At 35.5% G+C, this 17,668-nt stretch overlaps 1 protein-coding gene across 1 annotated transcript; it reads right to left on the reverse strand.

The window, feature by feature from the left end:
- Positions 1-2,643: 2,643 nt before the first annotated feature.
- On the reverse strand, positions 2,644-6,779 carry LOC132561526 (serine/threonine-protein kinase pim-3-like). The gene is made up of 5 exons (XM_060226227.1): positions 6,626-6,779; positions 6,374-6,480; positions 5,784-6,195; positions 4,554-4,730; positions 2,644-4,424 (listed from the first exon to the last, which is right to left on the reverse strand). The coding sequence occupies exons 1-5, from the start codon at positions 6,690-6,692 to the stop codon at positions 4,237-4,239; spliced, it is 951 nt and encodes a 316-aa protein (XP_060082210.1). The 5' UTR covers positions 6,693-6,779; the 3' UTR covers positions 2,644-4,236.
- Positions 6,780-17,668: the final 10,889 nt, after the last annotated feature.

Here is a 17,668-nt window from a genome sequence, read left to right on the forward strand (position 1 = left end):
TTTTTCTGGTATTTCTTGAATAAAAATTTATATTACAGTATCATTCCAATTTTGCATGCGTGCAATCAGAAATTTGAACGACGCTCCAGCATTGTTGATATTGTTAAATTGGGGTAAAATAATATTATGACAGGATACAGTTTTAAACAATGGCTACTGGGACCTGTTGATGAAGCACCTGCGCATTTTAAAACCCGTGCTTGTCTTGTGTTCGATTGCTGAAACTGCCTAACTGATGCGAAAAGTGTATTTTCACTATTCCCATCCAAAGGTTGCTAAAATGTGAACATAACATTTAACAATATACAAGTATGTAATTAATTATTGAGAGCGTAAAAGGCTTTCTCGCGTACATTTCAGAAGTCGGATTTTAACTAGCGCGCGAGTATTTCCCACGGCCCTTACGTTCGTAATACGGCTGCCCCATATTTTTCAATGCCGCTTTAAGTACTAGTCAGCTTTCAAATGATAGAGAAGAGATCCAAATATTCAGATCCCAGACTAAACTTAAATAATTATCTGACGAATCATATCTTTTATACTATTGAATGGGCATTTCCAATTATAAGATAATATTTGATTACAACAGAATGGAGTTCAACCATCTTCTATCTGCCAGAACCTAACTAGGAACAATTGGACTGATGTATTTTAGCATTTTCAGCATCTGTGAATTTCGTTCATGTGTCCCTGAATGGGCCACTAGGCTACGGTTGTACATTTACATGTATATTTAAACTATATTGAAAAGATATGTTAATCTTCCCACCTGATAACGAAATGTTGCCGTGATAAGATGGACAAAACTTCATCAATAATCGAAGATATATCTGCATTTTTCCAACGATAATCTATTGGGGAAATCAATTTTATTCATATTGTCCGAGTGCCTCCTCTTATTCAACGTCAAATAAACTGACTTAATACAATGGACATTTCAACACGTGGAAATGGAAACAAATTCCAATTAAGGCAGTGCGATAAACACACATCATTTTGAGAACAAAAACGGATGAACGCCTCTAAAGTTACGTAAATTTGAGACAATCTTTAATTTTGCGCCTCTGGAGAAAACGGACAATTTTCCCAGAACTCCTGGCCGACTTTTGGTCTTGGTTAGGTATTTACTGATATACAAGTATTTAAAAGTATTACATAACAACTTTCGTGTCGCCCTGTTCAAACTATGTTGAGCACGTTACATATTCTCAGTCCGCTCAGCCCACAGTCGACCTTCACCTACGATACACTAGAGAATTACGTGGTATGTGTATTAGTGCCCTCTGTATACACGATCACGTGAACTGCTAGTGGCCGAGAAGGTGACTCTATTTTGTACCTGATTGTCCAGTCTATATATATACCTAAGCTGAATATACTGCGTAGATCAGTTTTACTACTAAAATTATTGGTAATAACACTTACATTGAAGTATGGGGTAAATAAACTGTCACTATGTACGTGGCACGTATTCACATAATAAACTATTCCATTAAAAAAAATCACGTTTATAAAATGTACACACTCAGAAAGAATTAAATATTACTTAATTTTTATGCTATGGATTATGAGCTTTACGCTGTCTCCAAGTATTCACGCTTATAGAACTAGTAGTAGAATTGACGTAGTAGACAAAAAGAAATCGATAGATTTAGCCAATATCCATGCGTGGTTGATGCTGCACGCAACACGTGAAAAGACGGGAGGACTAGGACCTTAGTGCCAAGCTTCATCTCCACGTGGCAGCTTTCACTCCTGATTACATGAACGTTTATAACTGTTTATTAATTGATCATGGTAGGGAATATTGCATTTAACTTTGTACGTATGCAGTGTTAAGATGACAAGATAAAAATGATATTTACGTGTAGCGATAATTGGATTTGAATAGTGTGAGAAAAGACGGTACAGATGTTTTACATTAATAACAAATCAATGTTACGTTTGAGTGAGAGATCAGCAGGTAAACTGGTGCTAATTTCATAAAAACACTGTTCATTTATCACAATAGTTCTACTTTGTTGCTTTTTGTATCATTTTCGATCCGGTCATGAGGTACGATGGAGCAAACATGAATATATGTGGACAAATTTCAGATCATTTCATGACGAACTTAACAATTAATTTTTTCGTGAAAGTAAAGAAAAATGAGGTCTTTATCAGTATGGAAACAATCACATTGTGAAAACTAGGGTGAAGTTCACGATCACCAGAAGGACGTCCTGGTCATGTCCGGATGTTTTGAATTTCTATTCTATTGTGAAACAGCTCAAATACTATCAGATACACATTTTTGTTGATATTCCAAAGCCAAATCAATTGCTTTGTGCGTCTTACACTTTACATGTATTTTCCACAACGTCAAACAGTAGACAAATGATTGGATCTTGTCCAAAGGTAAGTATATATTCCTCCACTATGATTTCATAACCTATAAAATTACGTAATCAAGCGGTTAGATTTCAGTTCAAACAATGTGGATTTAAACCCCAAACAGTTGTTGGTAAATGTCATTGTCATAATCAAGTCCAGTCTTCTTCCCATATCATCATCGTCATTCTATTTCAACTTTCCAGGCTTATCTGGTAAAGTTCATTTAGAATCAGTACTGTATTTGATCAAACATAACCACAAAAAACCAAATAAATTTTATATATTTTATTCTGGGATTTTTCTTCTTTTTTGTTTCATATAAAAATAAGTTATTTACAAGCTTACTCGCCCACACACACAGCCTTACAAACACTCAAAGGAGAAATGTGCTTTTCTCCTGAATAAATAAATAAATACACAAAGCATTATTCAAACTCTCCCATTTACTTCCATATATACATAAATATGGACTTGGCAACACACCTCAACTTCACCCTTATACATTCTATCTCCCATTTCTCTCACTGCAAGATAGTTTCTCTCATTTTTACACATTTATTTCAATCAGGTCTTTTAAGCATTTTCACACAAAGAACATGTTCTCTTCTTTTCAGTCAATGTTTTCCATCTATGCTGAAACGTCCACTCAAAGCACCCATTTTAGTATGCGCTGTTTATTCGTTTGTACAAGTATACACAAATGATTTCACACATCACACCATGCTTAATAAATAAATGAGATTACTTATGTACAAATGGTATATAGATGAATTGTAATAAGGAAATGAGCTTTTATGGGGAAAGAAAAGAGCCATACATAAATATCTACATGTATATTCAAACCTTTTCTTAAAAGATTTTAAATAAAATTTCACATTACAAAGAAAACCATTACTAATAATTTTGCTTTTTAAACTTCTAAAATGATAAAAGAAGCAAAAAATATTGTCGACTTGTCAATTAGAAAGTTTCAGTGATTTTAGTAGAAATGCTATATTTTTGTGCTAGTACAACCTTTAAGCCCCTTATGAACTGTAAGGGTGCCACGTTTCGAGGTGTTGATAGGTAGGAAGAAGTCTAGGAATTAGTATTCTAAAGTGGTGAATTAATTTATACAGTTGGAAATACAGGAAAAGATCTAATTATGACCTGTATTAGTCATTTCGTTGTTTCAGGAATTATCGTAAAAACCACAAAATAAATACATGTGTATATAAAAAAAAAAGACAATAAAAAATGGCAATTACCAAATCTTATCAGCACCGTTATTTCAAAGTACACCAAATATAACTAATCTAGTCCTACATATGAATTAAGTTATGATATGGCTAGCATTGTAGCTTAATAAATAGAAAGTAAATGAAATGAAGAAAAAATTCAACTTTTTGCATTGAAGTGGCAGTGATTATTGTGTTCGAATTCATGGCTGAAGACGACTCACAATATATATGCAATTAAAAAAAAAAAAAAAAAATTGAGCGTTTTTCTTGTCTCTTCTTTCACACTATCACAATAAATAAATTCCATATTTGCCATCCTTGGAAAGTCAACAAATATGGTGTCATCACAACTAGTATTTTAGAGTGGTCTTTGGCAAATGTTCACATTCCCTTTCTCTTTCCTTCACTTGAATGAGCTTGTGGGTACGTGGAGAGGGGGGTTGATCCACTTTCAAATATTTGTATGAAGTCTTTTAAATCCACATATGATTCAATGTGTCTGTAGTATCATTGCAGCTCCCTGAGATGTGGAATGGTTTCACAGTTAATATTGCATTGCTGTGTTGCAGTTTTTTTTCCATAGTTAATAATTTATAAATATGAACACGTTTATTACAATCAAGTTCCTACTGAAACGCTGTCATCACATGCTTTCCTGGCTACTCATGGATACAGCGTCCACAATTCCTTGACTGCCTGTGTGGTTGGGCGATCTCTTGTCAACTGTTGGCTGAACCGTTGAAGCTAGCCATGGATGTGCAAGAATCTCCTCCAATGTTGGTCTGTCTGATGGACGAATTGCTAAGCATTTTTTCACCAAATCTTTCACTTCTGAAAAGACAAATAAAAAAATATAAATTTTCTTACAAAACCATTTTTTGTTTTATCAATTCCATGAATTTCAATATGAATTTTGATAAACATTTTTTGGGGGTACAGAGAATTTTGAACCAAACGTACCATGAGACACTCGTCCTCTGAATGAAACTTCAGCCTTCATTATCTGTTCATCTTGCTCAAAAGGAATATCTCCACAGACCAGATCAAACAACAGGATTCCAAGGGACCAAACAGCTGCAGATCGCCCATGGTACCTGTGAAACTTTATCCATTCTGGAGGACTGTATACTCGTGTACCTGAAAAAACAAAAATAATGAAACTTAAATACAATGAATGAAAAATTTCTCGGCAATGACCAAAAATAATTAATTCATTTATATTCTTGTTTCATTTTATTAACCAAAAACGTACTTTTTGTAATTGAATCTGCGTGTAGACTTAATTGAAACTACCATTTTTACAATGCCTTCAGCTTGCCCTAGTCTCCTTTGACTACCTTTAAATGTACTTATGTCTGTATATTTTCCCATAGATAAAATACACCTAGGTCAATCGTCACGCGTGACTACCAACAGGTAATGCAACTCGAGATCACCTGGTTACCAACAGCACAAGTATCATTAAATTATATTAACATGAACTATATCCTAACAACCGCACCAACCCATGATATCAAATATTAACACGAATCGCCCATAATTTCATGGTTTTACAAAATCTTAGAAGGAAGTGGGTTATTTCTAGTCTATGTATGACCTCAGTCTGTTGGGACGCTGCTAACCGCGCCAAGGTATACAACACCGCTGTTGAATGCCTTGCATACCTCGCCTATTCAGGCAAGTACAGCTGAATTGGCTTTAGTAAATGATCGTGACCTCGTTTGCTACTAGTCCACGCTACGAGCATTTCGTTGATAGCAACCAGCCAAACGACCCATCCCCTTACCCAAACACCAGCTTAGTCCTAAGAATTGACCTGCTTGTGTAAACAAACTGTACCTAACAGGATTTTAACAGGAATGGAATGTCTCGACAAGATAAAAACCAAAATGACTTTAAAATTACCACTCCAGTTTATCACCCTGAGATATTTCATAAGAACATCTCGCTCCCCTCTAAGCTGACATAGTTCAGGTCACAGCGCGAGACGACTGTTAAGAGATGCTCCCCCAGACTCCCCACCCTTATTTGGCAGGCATTTGGCAGCTACATAATCTTGTGTAAGCTTAGTATACAGTAGCAGCAAATAGGCCTACAGCACACACGTTTTGTAACAATCAACTTCTGTGTATTCGGGAACACGTGTTCTAGGTCCGATAAATTTATGGATTTGAAATCCACAACACTCACCATCGAATGCGATATACACTGTGTCTTTAAGGAAAGCACCCGATCCAAAGTCTATCAACTTCAGTTCACCAGTTTTTAAGTCTACTAGAATGTTTTCATCCTTAATGTCCCGATGTACAACTCCGTTTCTGTGAATGTTGATTAGCGTGTCCACAATCTGTCTGAAGAAATTTTTACTGGTTTCCTCATCCAAAGCACCTTTTTCCGTTATGTAATCGAACAAGTCTTGTACATGTTCTGGCCTTTCCATCACAATGACGAAGTTTGTTTTCATTTCGAACCAGTCCAACATTTTAATAACTCCAGCACAATTATTCACACGTTTTAATAAACATATTTCCATTGGTACAGTATGTCCATTTAACTGTCCCCATTCTGTAACTTTCTCTCTAGTAATGACTTTGATGGCCACCTGAAATAACAAATACATATAATTACTAATATTACCCTGATAATTTTGGTAACGTCCAATTTACTTGAACCCCACAGGATATTCACCAAAAATCCCTTTTCCCCAAAAAAGCAAATAGAGCACGCGGTACATTGACATTTCGCGGCAAGTGTTGGACAAGTTATGTATTTAAACTTACAGGAAAATTATCCCTTTTGCGTGTTCCACTGTAAACTGTACCAAATCCTCCACTTCCTAAAAGCTGACCAACTGTGTACATCCTCTGAAACGCATCTTTGTCCTTCACTGTAAAGAAAAAACAGATGTAACACCTTAAAATTTTGTAAAAACAAAACTTTACAATACAAATCTGGATATTATGCGATAAGTCACGTTACTTTACACACAGTGACATAAGGTGTGTTTCACTAAAATTTATCAGATGAATTACCTTGCTTTTCCTTTTCCATGTTCGTATTATGGTTGTAGGAAAACATTCCTAACTTTCGTGAAAGCATGTTGCTACTGTAAAATCCACATAGAGAATGGTTGTATATATAATCCCGAACACTAAGCCACGTTGTTAGATCGACTGTCTGTCGTGTTTTGATCCTGCATTCAAAGCTACGAGTGTATATAGTATGAACGTTGAACTCCCAGTGCGAGAACTGGGTCGCGATTACTCCGCCCATCGTGCCCGCCCTCTTGGCTACGAGCCAGAATTTTTTATTTAATAAATCGAGATATTTTAGCAAATATTAACATCTACACATTTAAAAGAAGCATGGGATGTAAAAATAATTTTGCATTAGAAGAAAATGTTGATTTATACGAAATGCAGACATGGAACTACTTCTTTTAGGCTGAAGGATATCGTCTGGGCTGAACGCATTGAACTTGGCAGCCAGCCAGGCTCTACTCATGGCTATAGCTTTTCGCGGTACTCAGTTACTCGCTCATTGACCAATGAAAATCCTTCCCGCGTTCGAGAAAGAACAGGACCCCATAGCACGAAATTCATCTACTCGTACCCAAACAAACACTACGATACCGCGTGGCAACTCAGTGCACCACGCTACTATGAAGCGGTATGAAAGTACTGAAATGACTCTGATATGTTATACGTTCGTAACTTTCTTTTTATTCATTAAATTTTAAGGTATTTCAATTAAATATTTAAAGAAAAACTTTGAACTTTATAATAAATAGGAAATTACAATAAAACTTTGATTTCCGAGAAAATGTTTTGAAACTGAAACCAAACTTAACAAATATTACTCTGGTTCCTAAAATACTCTGGAATTTATTATTTTCTTAACAATCCGAAATATATTTCCAAATCTTATATATAACCTCCGGTGTTTTTATGCTCCATCTGGTCAATACAAGGAAGTATTACATATACTTCCTTGGTCAATATATCTATACCAGCTAGTATGATAATTGACAAAATGATGCCGAGTTTTCAGTTTCCGCAAGATCTATGGGAATATTATTTATTTATTCCCTGTACATATGATAATATGACATGACACCTGTTATGCGGAGTAAACTGTGTCGATTTGTTTTCTTTACGACTTCGGGTTTAATACTTTTTACATCACGACCTTTCACCAAGAACAAAAGTCGGCGTGGCTATCTCGATACGCAAGACACCTAACAATTACGTACAGTAGTACAGGTGAGTAATTCCAGGCAAGAACATTCCCACGGGTACGCGGGATGTGTATGATACGCGATATAAAACGAATAAAAATAGATAAAATTCTTCGATATGACAAGACTTGCTCTACAGGTTAATCTACCTATAGGAACCCCCTATACAATGTTTACAATCGGATATTGTCCAAAACCGCATTACATAAATAAAACTTTATGTGGTTGAACAAATTGTCGGACCCAGACAAGTGTATTTGTTTACCTGTTTCATTTTTACATACAGAGTGGGAGTAAGCCACTCTATCACACGCCATCCGGGATGAAGAGTTCAGCCCGATATGCGTACTAGATTTGAGGCTTAACTCCCATTGATCGCTCACGTAACGCTAACCTGCATTCCATTTGAAATACGTAGGTGTAAAATGCACCGAACCGTGAATACCAAAACAATCGTGTCCCTAACTGGTCACATCGTTCCCATGGGCGTTTTCACACAGGAACACGACTGTTTATTTTAAATTCAATATGGAAAGGTCTATAGAAATGGATTTTATTTGGTATGGCGCCACACATACCAAATGTGATTGTGAACAGCAAATTCTTGATCTTGCAGAGATTCCTTTAGAAATAAATTATTTCATTGAAAAAATACAAAAAATGTTAATGAAAGTACTCGATGAACAGAATGACTAAATTAACAACTGATTAGAAAGCGTCTATAGATATAAGTAATCGAAAAACAGCTATAGTATTATGTAAGTTATATATTTTCATACAAAGCAGGCCAACGGTCAAAGGGCAGATAACTACAGAAAGTATTGAATTATAACTTAAAAACACAGAAAATCAGGAGCTTTAACGTATAATCCAATTTTCAAACCATCCATCATCAGCAAAAACTACGTCTTGACCCGTAAAATATGTTAATGAAAAACCAGCCTTTTTGAACATATAACGTACAGAGACGATCCGTTATTAAAAAAAGTCGTAATTGCCCCGCAGGTGAAATTGAACAAAAATACATTTACAAACGATGATGTATTTGTAAACCTTTGAAACAAAGCAGCATTATGTAATCAATAGTACTTGTCGATGTACTCATATTGTAAAAACATTTTCTTTCTACCGCGAATAATCAGAACATAACGCAAACCAACAATCTGAACGTGACTGGTTTTTTTTTGGTCAGTGACGAAGATCATAGTGGTCGAAGGGCAGACAACTCGTCATCTATTCTGAATCGGAACTAATAGCTAGTTTAATTTAGGTGTTCTTTGGATAGAATTATAATTGGCATTAAAAAGTAGAATACTGATCGAACGTCCATCCAGATTCTGGATAAGAAACAAAAGTCGATCATTTGAACTTATAAAAATTACTACAAAAATTGATAAGAAAAAATTTAGGGACATACCTGATACCGAATCCATTTTACGATTTTCCCACGTTAATTGTCCAGAAATTGTTTTCTTGCTTATTGTACAAGATGCACAAGAAGTCATTGGTAAGTACAATAAGGAAGAGGCGACATGTTGCCTGTACGACACACCTATATACTTCTCAGATGGTTACTTATCTCTTTCACCTACGTATACATGTCAACCTGTCCCCCCGGGGATCACATCACACCCAAATCCTCTACTTCCCAAATCATCAACACAAGAGGCGCTAAACCTGGCCATATGTGTTTTATAACCGTACTAGGACTGTCTAGTTGGTATAAAATTGTATAGATTTGTACTAATTAGTGTAATTACAGGACATACGTATATATAATACCGCTTACGTACTGTGTAATCAACACCTAGAATTAGGTAATAACCGTTTAGAATTTGTAAAATCAGTAATGTCTAGTAAAATGTAATGAGAATAGAATATTAACGACGGGTAGAAAACAAAAACAAAAAAATAAAATATATTATATATATATAATATTTATATAAACAAATAAAGAAAAAATGTAATCAAAATATGTGATAAATTTAAAAAAATAAACATCTTTTGCTGATACAGGAATATAGGCAAACTAAAAATTTTACTTACTGATCCGTTTTATGCGATGGCTATCCTCGGAAATGGTATCGGTATCGGTATCGGATCGTTTTCTTTTCATTCTGATAAACTTTGAACATTGATGACCCATAAGTTATAACCCAAGTATAATTTTTACAGTAGTTATATTCCAAAAATCTGAAACAAATATGAGCACCTTCTGATCTACTCTCTAGAGTCGAGAACCCATCTGATACCAATAGTGACATATCCGATCACCCTCAATCAAACTTCAATCAGGATTTGACATAGAATTATTCTGTCATTTAATTACTCATGTTGGAGAGGTATTAGTGAAAGGGAGCGTGTCAAGATGGAACTAATCATGGTTAGAATAACAACAGCTTTGACGGTGTTTTACCTAACTTGGTTACAGAGTCACTGGATATTGGTGTTGTTTTAGCACAAGAGTGAACAGATGTCAAGGTGGGAAGTTCAAAGCTAAATTACGGTTATATGGGGACAGTTAAATAAACAGTATTTTCTACTAACGGTACATTCATGTTTTTTTCTCTACGGCAACAAAATTTTATAGGGCAGAAAGAATGTCCATATAAGTTGTGTTAAGATTATTTTTTAACTTAGCAAAAAAGGAAAATAGTTAAAGGTTTAATATTACGTGATATATTGTTTATGTAATGATTTGTTTTGTGTATAAATTTATCACTATTTTCTTCTTTGTATTGAGATACTGACAGAGAATACCACACAAAAAGTAGAAATATATATATATATATATACATATATAAGTTTTGTTTTTGCGATGAAAAATGCAGTAGGTGGAAGGGAGGTAACCCACTGAAACTACGAGTTTGAAAAGGCCTAGGGGAAGGAACTCTTACATATCTCATTAAGCCATGCACCAGCCGACCTTCTGATTGACTAATTACGTGTTGTAATTTTTAATTGAGCACTAATAATAGTCTAGACTCATCGATTGTTAGGCACGTTAATGTTGTGTAAGCTAATTGGATTACGCGTTGCTATTTCGCGTTCATATGTCTTACGTACCCTACCGATGTTAGAAGCGGAAACAGCGTCTGCCCAGAGCTGTGACACTTTTATAGTAATACTCATTAAAAATCATCACGTCGTAATCTAATCTCACGAATCCTACAACCCGTTCACCCTTTCCTTTAACTTCAGGTAACGCAGTTTTAATGATATCCTTATTTGACACATTGAAAACGAAAATGATGCGTAATTAGATTTACATTTCGCAAAAATTCAAATGATTGAAAAAAAGGGAATTGTAAAGTTCAAAGGCAGTAAACATAAAATATCTTTTAATGATATAATGCAAAGTTATATTACAAATGTATTGTGAGATGGTAAAGGTCAACATTCGGGAAATGATATTCTGTAATATCATTTACTCTTGGTGTATGCCATATAAGGATATGGGAGGGATACTCGTGTACTTCACGCACAAAAGTCCAAAACACGGGGTTTAAAAAATCCTAAACAAAGGATTATATTGTATTATCAACCACACACTACTAATGATTGCATCTACCAAATAGGAAGGATGTTGGAGGTTTATCTTTTTTATCATAGCTTTAAAGTGTAAACAATTTTAAGTCGAAAACAATTGAAAATTCTAAAACAAAACGTATACATTAAATTGCTGCAAGTATAAAAAAAGAGGCGTGTAAACGTATACTCCTGACTAGGAAGCCTTTTAAAATCCAAGCCAAGAGAGCAAAGTGGGACGTGGATGCAGGGAAATAATAAGCACACGGTTTGAAATCATTTTTTAAAAATATATTTCTGAGTTCTTATATTACTGTCAGTTGTTTGAGTAAAACTTGATAAGAAAAATACGACCGTACTCTGATGTATTGTAGCATATCATAATTATGAGTCGAGTGTATTTGTCTTATCTTTTTGCAACATCCAGTTACATTGGTGGTCAAGTATACGTCATAATATACATGTGACGTCATCTATAATGTATGATGGTAATGTATCTCCCGGTGCAGAGAGTGTCGGAAAGATTTCATATCTTTGTTGATTTTGCCTTGTGACATGAACACGCACACCACAAAACATTGTACTTGTCTGTAAATTGATTCCAGCAGCCATTTTGAACTGAAATCCCTTTTTTCACACAAGTTCGGGAAAGTTTAGTCATGTGACGTAGATCGAAGTGTTGTCGCATAACTATCGATAATATTTTCATATATAAATTTAGTTTTCCCACACATGTTTACAACAGGATCCGATTTTAAAAGTACCAATAACCAATTATGATCAACACTTGCAGGTCAATACCAACATCTACGTCTTGTTACAATATTACACAAGATAAAATTCTCATCATCAAACCACGTTTTTCTTTATTTTTTGTTATACATAGACCACTAATTAATAATAATGGCACACTCTACACCATTCTGTGGACAGAGATCTACTATATTGTAATAGAAGTGTACTACTGTCTATTACATTCCATTATATATGTAAACTATTGCCTTTTAAATAGGATGCGGGTAATACTCGCTAATACACTACTGTACGAGTATATTATTGCTATGTTTAACGCCCGTTTATCTCGTCATTGTATTATGTCGACCTCTTTCTGCAAACAAAATTGTGCCCTAGTGAAATAAATATTGAAATCACAAAGAAATTCCAGCTAAAAAACAATTTTAGTACTTATTTGTCATATTTAAAGATGAATTTGAAAAAAAACTGACATAAAACGTAACATCATTTATACACTTGTAAGTTAACGTATATGCACGACTTTCAAAATATTGTTAATACTCAAAAATAAGACATAATTAAAACTGCCAGTAGCGACTATAATAGTATACGATGTATTATTGTGGAACATGAACACTTTTAAACACGTGATCTGAAACTGTTTAAGGCAGAACACCGACATCGATGCAGGGTTAGCGCTAGTTCATCATCACTCGTAAACAATGAGATATACTAATGGGCTCCAAAAAAATCAATCCCATGTACCATATTTTTGTAAGATTTTAGTAAAGTCCCTATTGTTTTAAGCTCTTGAAGATAATGTAATAACTACTTTTTTGATATACAGAAACTCATACCGTACTAAGGGCGGTAACTCCCATTACACGTCATCAATCGAGATTAATTATAATGCAATGTATATTTTGGTATGAAATCACCTCGAAATTTACCCCGACCCTGCATTAAAAAAAGACAACCACTTCATTTCATAACCTTTATCAATTGTCCTAAATATGACATTTAGGCGTGTTCTCCGAAAAAAAGGGTCCGAACATTCCATCGTAGAACAGCGTTTGTGGTCCGGAGGGGACATACCAAGATTGAGGCGGCGTGGCTAATTGAACAGCATTATTGATACTGTTATATACCTATGTTTCGCGTAATTTGATTGCACAGAAGAGACATACGAGCTTCGTAATATATGTAGTATTAATACGAAATTGATTGTAAGTTAAAATCTGAAGAGGTAGGATTCAAAGGATTGTCATTTACTACTACTTACCTTGTTCCTATGTTACACATAGCTCATTGACAATTGTATCTTTACAATATCAAACGGTTCGAGTGCATTTTGCATCTTTTTTATACATCTTAAATATGTATATCAAAATACTATTTCTAATGTGCTTTTAAAAACGGAGGGAACATTTCAACGGAATTTCAAATTACTGACAGACTGTTCCCTCCATTGACAATTATGAAAATGAATAACTCAACATTCAACACACAGAAGACTACGTTGTTGGAGCTCTGATGAAGCTCAGTTTCAAATGAACAATACAACACATGCCCATGTTTCTGCTGATGCTAAAAATTTGTTTTAAGTGTGGGTGACGGTTCGGTAGAAATTGTCTAAACACGGATAAACACAAACACGACGCCATCTTCATATGTTCCATCTGTGCCGTGTGAAAAACTCGATAACGCCGATTTCTACAGCTTATTTACGAGATATAACAAACACGCGGTTGTCATTGCGGACTTTTTGTTCACGTAAACTTAAAAAATATATATATTTTTAAAGTACATGTAGTTTATTTCCTTACACTATAAATTCTTCACTTTGTTTAAAGTGCCTTTAAATATGATCGATCTCATTAATTTGAATCACAAATATTTCTTGCCTACTGTGATGTTCCTTGTGAGCTTATTTGCTCCGTATTTCTTTACATTGGAGTAGTTCGATGAAATTCGGTTGATGAGACAGATAGCCTGAATTTTATGCAAGATACAATTTATTTTTGGTGTATTTTGCAGTTTAAACACACGGTTCCCGTCATCTTGAAGGTAGTAGGTCAAGGTTACTGAACAATCAAGGAAACAATGCCTCTTTGCCAATCAGCAAACCAGTTCAAAAGGCTATTATCTAACATTTGATTCACGTAATCTTGACAGTAGGTCAAGGTCATTCTTTTGAGCAAACTTGTTTGGCCTCATTTCAAGCATGCAAGGTTCTAAAAACTTACGTCTCGTGCGCATTGAGGAGACAATCCAATGTCGTGCTGACATTGTGACACTGGTCTTTGTAATTCACGATTTGTTTCGTCTTAAATTATCAATACTTTGGATTTCAGCATCTTTTATTGATTTTTTTCTTTTAGTGATATTTCTCAAACTACTGTCGAAATTTGAATCAGTATTCGGTTCTGCGTTCTTTTTAATTTGTTCATTGCTGATGGAAGCAACGATTTTCGGGAGCGATAAAATCTCAGAAATTCGCTGGATGGAATTTATACCTGGTGAACGTTGATATCATTGGCCCATTGCAGGCTTTAATGGATAAAAATGAAAGAAAGACTTTTCCCGCAATTCACAAACCTATACACTACACAAGAAATTTCTTTCTTGCTAATCGTAATGGACAAACCACAACACTTAAACAAATATTAAAGAATTTCATATATTGAAGGAAAATAATCATAGTAACTATTTGTTTGAAGTAATATTTGGCTGTCTTTTTAAATTCCCAACGTATTTAATGTCACGGAGAGCAAAGATTACCTAGGACATAAAGAAAAAAAAACCCAAAATCACCGTTTTATTACAGAATAAATACGAATAAAAAAAAAAAATGATCTATGCGATATCTTAAAATAGCTATATCATATCGCATTAAATGATATGAGTGATTGCACAACGCACAACCAGGAGATATTTCTCAGTTTGTGGGAAAAAAATGTAAAACAAATATATATAAAAAAGTAAAGCAAACATGAAATAGTAAAAAATGGTAGAATGAGAGAATTGATACATACCTCTCTGGTCGCGTAAAGAATCAAGATCGTCAAAATTAATTTCCATGTTCCAAAGGAAATGTTTAAAAAGTATGATGTTCTTTGATCCAACAGCTCAACCGCCCCGCTCCACATGTCCAACAGCACTGTCGCTCTACTCACAAAACGGCCAAAATCTGCACCAAGTGCACCTTCCATTTTCAAATTTTGTACTTGACCTTCATCTTTCCTTGAGTGCGCATGTCCAGGAATGTATTGTGTTTGAAGTCATTTTTACTAAAACGAAATAAAAATACAATATAAAAAGGGATAAAATAAATAATTATATAAACAGAGAAATAGAAAAGGTTTCCAAAATATTTGCTTCGAAATACATTTCAAAACTTATCGTTTTTTTTTCTTGTTAAAAATTCTATTTATATCTCTTGACCTTACAGAGGTCAATATATTATAAATGTATCACGTGGGTCTTTACGCGTAAAATGTACTCAGCACACCCTTATATGGAAAATGATCACGTGCCACACGAGCCACAAGGAACGAGGAAAACACGCGTGAACACACATAATGTGTGAGAGGTTCTCAATGCGCACCGAATGACCCAATACAGATGTTAATTTGCAATTCGTTAATTCTATTACGGACATGAAAACAATTGATTATAACCATATATGTCAAATCAGAAAGTGATTTTATGAAAAAAGGACAATAAAAACCCCAAACCTCCATATTTTTAACGTACAACAAAATTGCTTGTAACTATCTCACAAGCCAATTTGATATATGATAGAAATAAGTTATATCTATGAGCACTATTAATTGTAAGTTTTGACTTTTGACATTATATAAAGAAATTATATATCGAATGTGTATGCTGTTATGATATATATCCAATAATATGAAACGATACACAAAGATTGCCAGTGTGTACCTGATCTGCAGTACTACTACATCGTGTTCGGCATTGTTGATATGTTTCTTTATATTTTGTAACACAAAAGAGATTGATTAAAGTGAACTTAATAGGAAACGTCGTGCTGAGAGTAGTAAGAACCCCTAAACGTTTTTGCCTGTATAATATATGTTACAAGGGTATTTTTTTTACAGAACCCAAACAGTCAAATTTTTCTTAAGCAATACGAGTTAACAGTGTCCTTAGCTCTTCTTAAGAGTACTGTAAACAGAAAAAATATCCTATTCTCATCATTTTCACAGGAAGAGACGAAGAATTGGAGAGCATTGCGAATTTTGTTTGCGTTTTATATGAAACTCTTCATTTATTCTCGATATTGATGGTTTACGTAGATCTATTTTTAGAAGTTGCCTATAAAAGTTAAAGTTTTTGGCACGTGACAAGCATGAAAAAAACTTCAATTGCACATTCTTTAGAGGATTTTTTTCGTTTGTTGGATATAACGTACTCACAACAGGGTCATGTGAACAATGTTGTTGAGAGGTACGACATCAGCCATGGTCATATGAGGACGGGTGAAAAGAGGGACACTTTTAGTCGGGGTCATATGAGGACGGGTGAAAAGAGGGACACTTACAGTCAGGGTCATATGAGGACGGGTGTTAAGGGACAACCACAGTCAGGGCCATATGAGGACGGGTGTTAAGTGAGACTAAAAAAGTCAGGGCCATATCAGGACGGGTGTTAAGGGACAACAACAGTCAGGGCCATATGTGGACGGGTGTTAAGAGGAACATCAACAGTCATGGCCATATGAGGACGGGTGTTAAGGGACAACAACAGTCAGGGCCATATATGGACGGGTGTTAAGAGGAACATCAACAGTCATGGCCATATGAGGACGGGTGTTTTGGGACAACAACAGTCAGGGCCATGTGAGGACGGGTGTTAAGGGACAATAACAGTCAGGGCCATATGAGGACGGGTGTTGAAGGACAATAACAGTCAGGGCCATATGAGGACGGGTGAAAAGAGGGACACTTACAGTCGGGGTCATATGAGGACGGGTGTTAAGGGACAACAACAGTCAGGGCCATATATGGACGGGTGTTAAGAGGAACATCAACAGTCATGGCCATATGAGGACGGGTGTTAAGGGACAATAACAGTCAGGGCCATATATGGACGGGTGTTAAGAGGAACATCAACAGTCAGGGCCATATGAGGACGGGTGTTAAGAGGAACATCAACAGTCAGGGCCATATGAGGACGGGTGTTAAGGGACAATAACAGTCAGGGCCATATGAGGACGGGTGTTAAGGGACAATAACAGTCAGGGCCATATGGGACGGGTGTTAAGGGACAATAACAGTCAGGGCCATATGAGGACGGGTGTTAAGAGGAACATCAACAGTCAGGGCCATATGAGGACGGGTGTTAAGGGACAATAACAGTCAGGGCCATATGAGGACGGGTGTTAAGGGACAATAACAGTCAGGGCCATATGAGGACGGGTGTTAAGGGACAATAACAGTCAGGGCCATATGAGGACGGGTGTTAAGAGGAACATCAACAGTCAGGGCCATATGAGGACGGGTGTTAAGGGACAATAACAGTCAGGGCCATATGAGGACGGGTGTTAAGGGAC

Source organism: Ylistrum balloti, unplaced genomic scaffold (genome assembly GCF_031769215.1).
Source record: "Ylistrum balloti isolate Yb309-2 unplaced genomic scaffold, AGI_CSIRO_Ybal_v1 Utg371224, whole genome shotgun sequence".
NCBI lineage: Eukaryota > Metazoa > Mollusca > Bivalvia > Pectinida > Pectinidae > Ylistrum > Ylistrum balloti.

Excerpts from the sequence above, each read along its gene's own strand:
- LOC132561526 (XM_060226227.1), bottom strand. The coding sequence starts at position 6,692 with ATGCTTTCACGAAAGTTAGGAATGTTTTCCTACAACCATAATACGAAC. Across the intron at positions 6,196-6,373 it reads GCAAAAGGGATAATTTTCCT|GTGGCCATCAAAGTCATTAC; the intron begins GTAAGTTTAAAT and ends TTGTTATTTCAG. Across the intron at positions 4,425-4,553 it reads CAGAGGACGAGTGTCTCATG|AAGTGAAAGATTTGGTGAAA; the intron begins GTACGTTTGGTT and ends TTGTCTTTTCAG.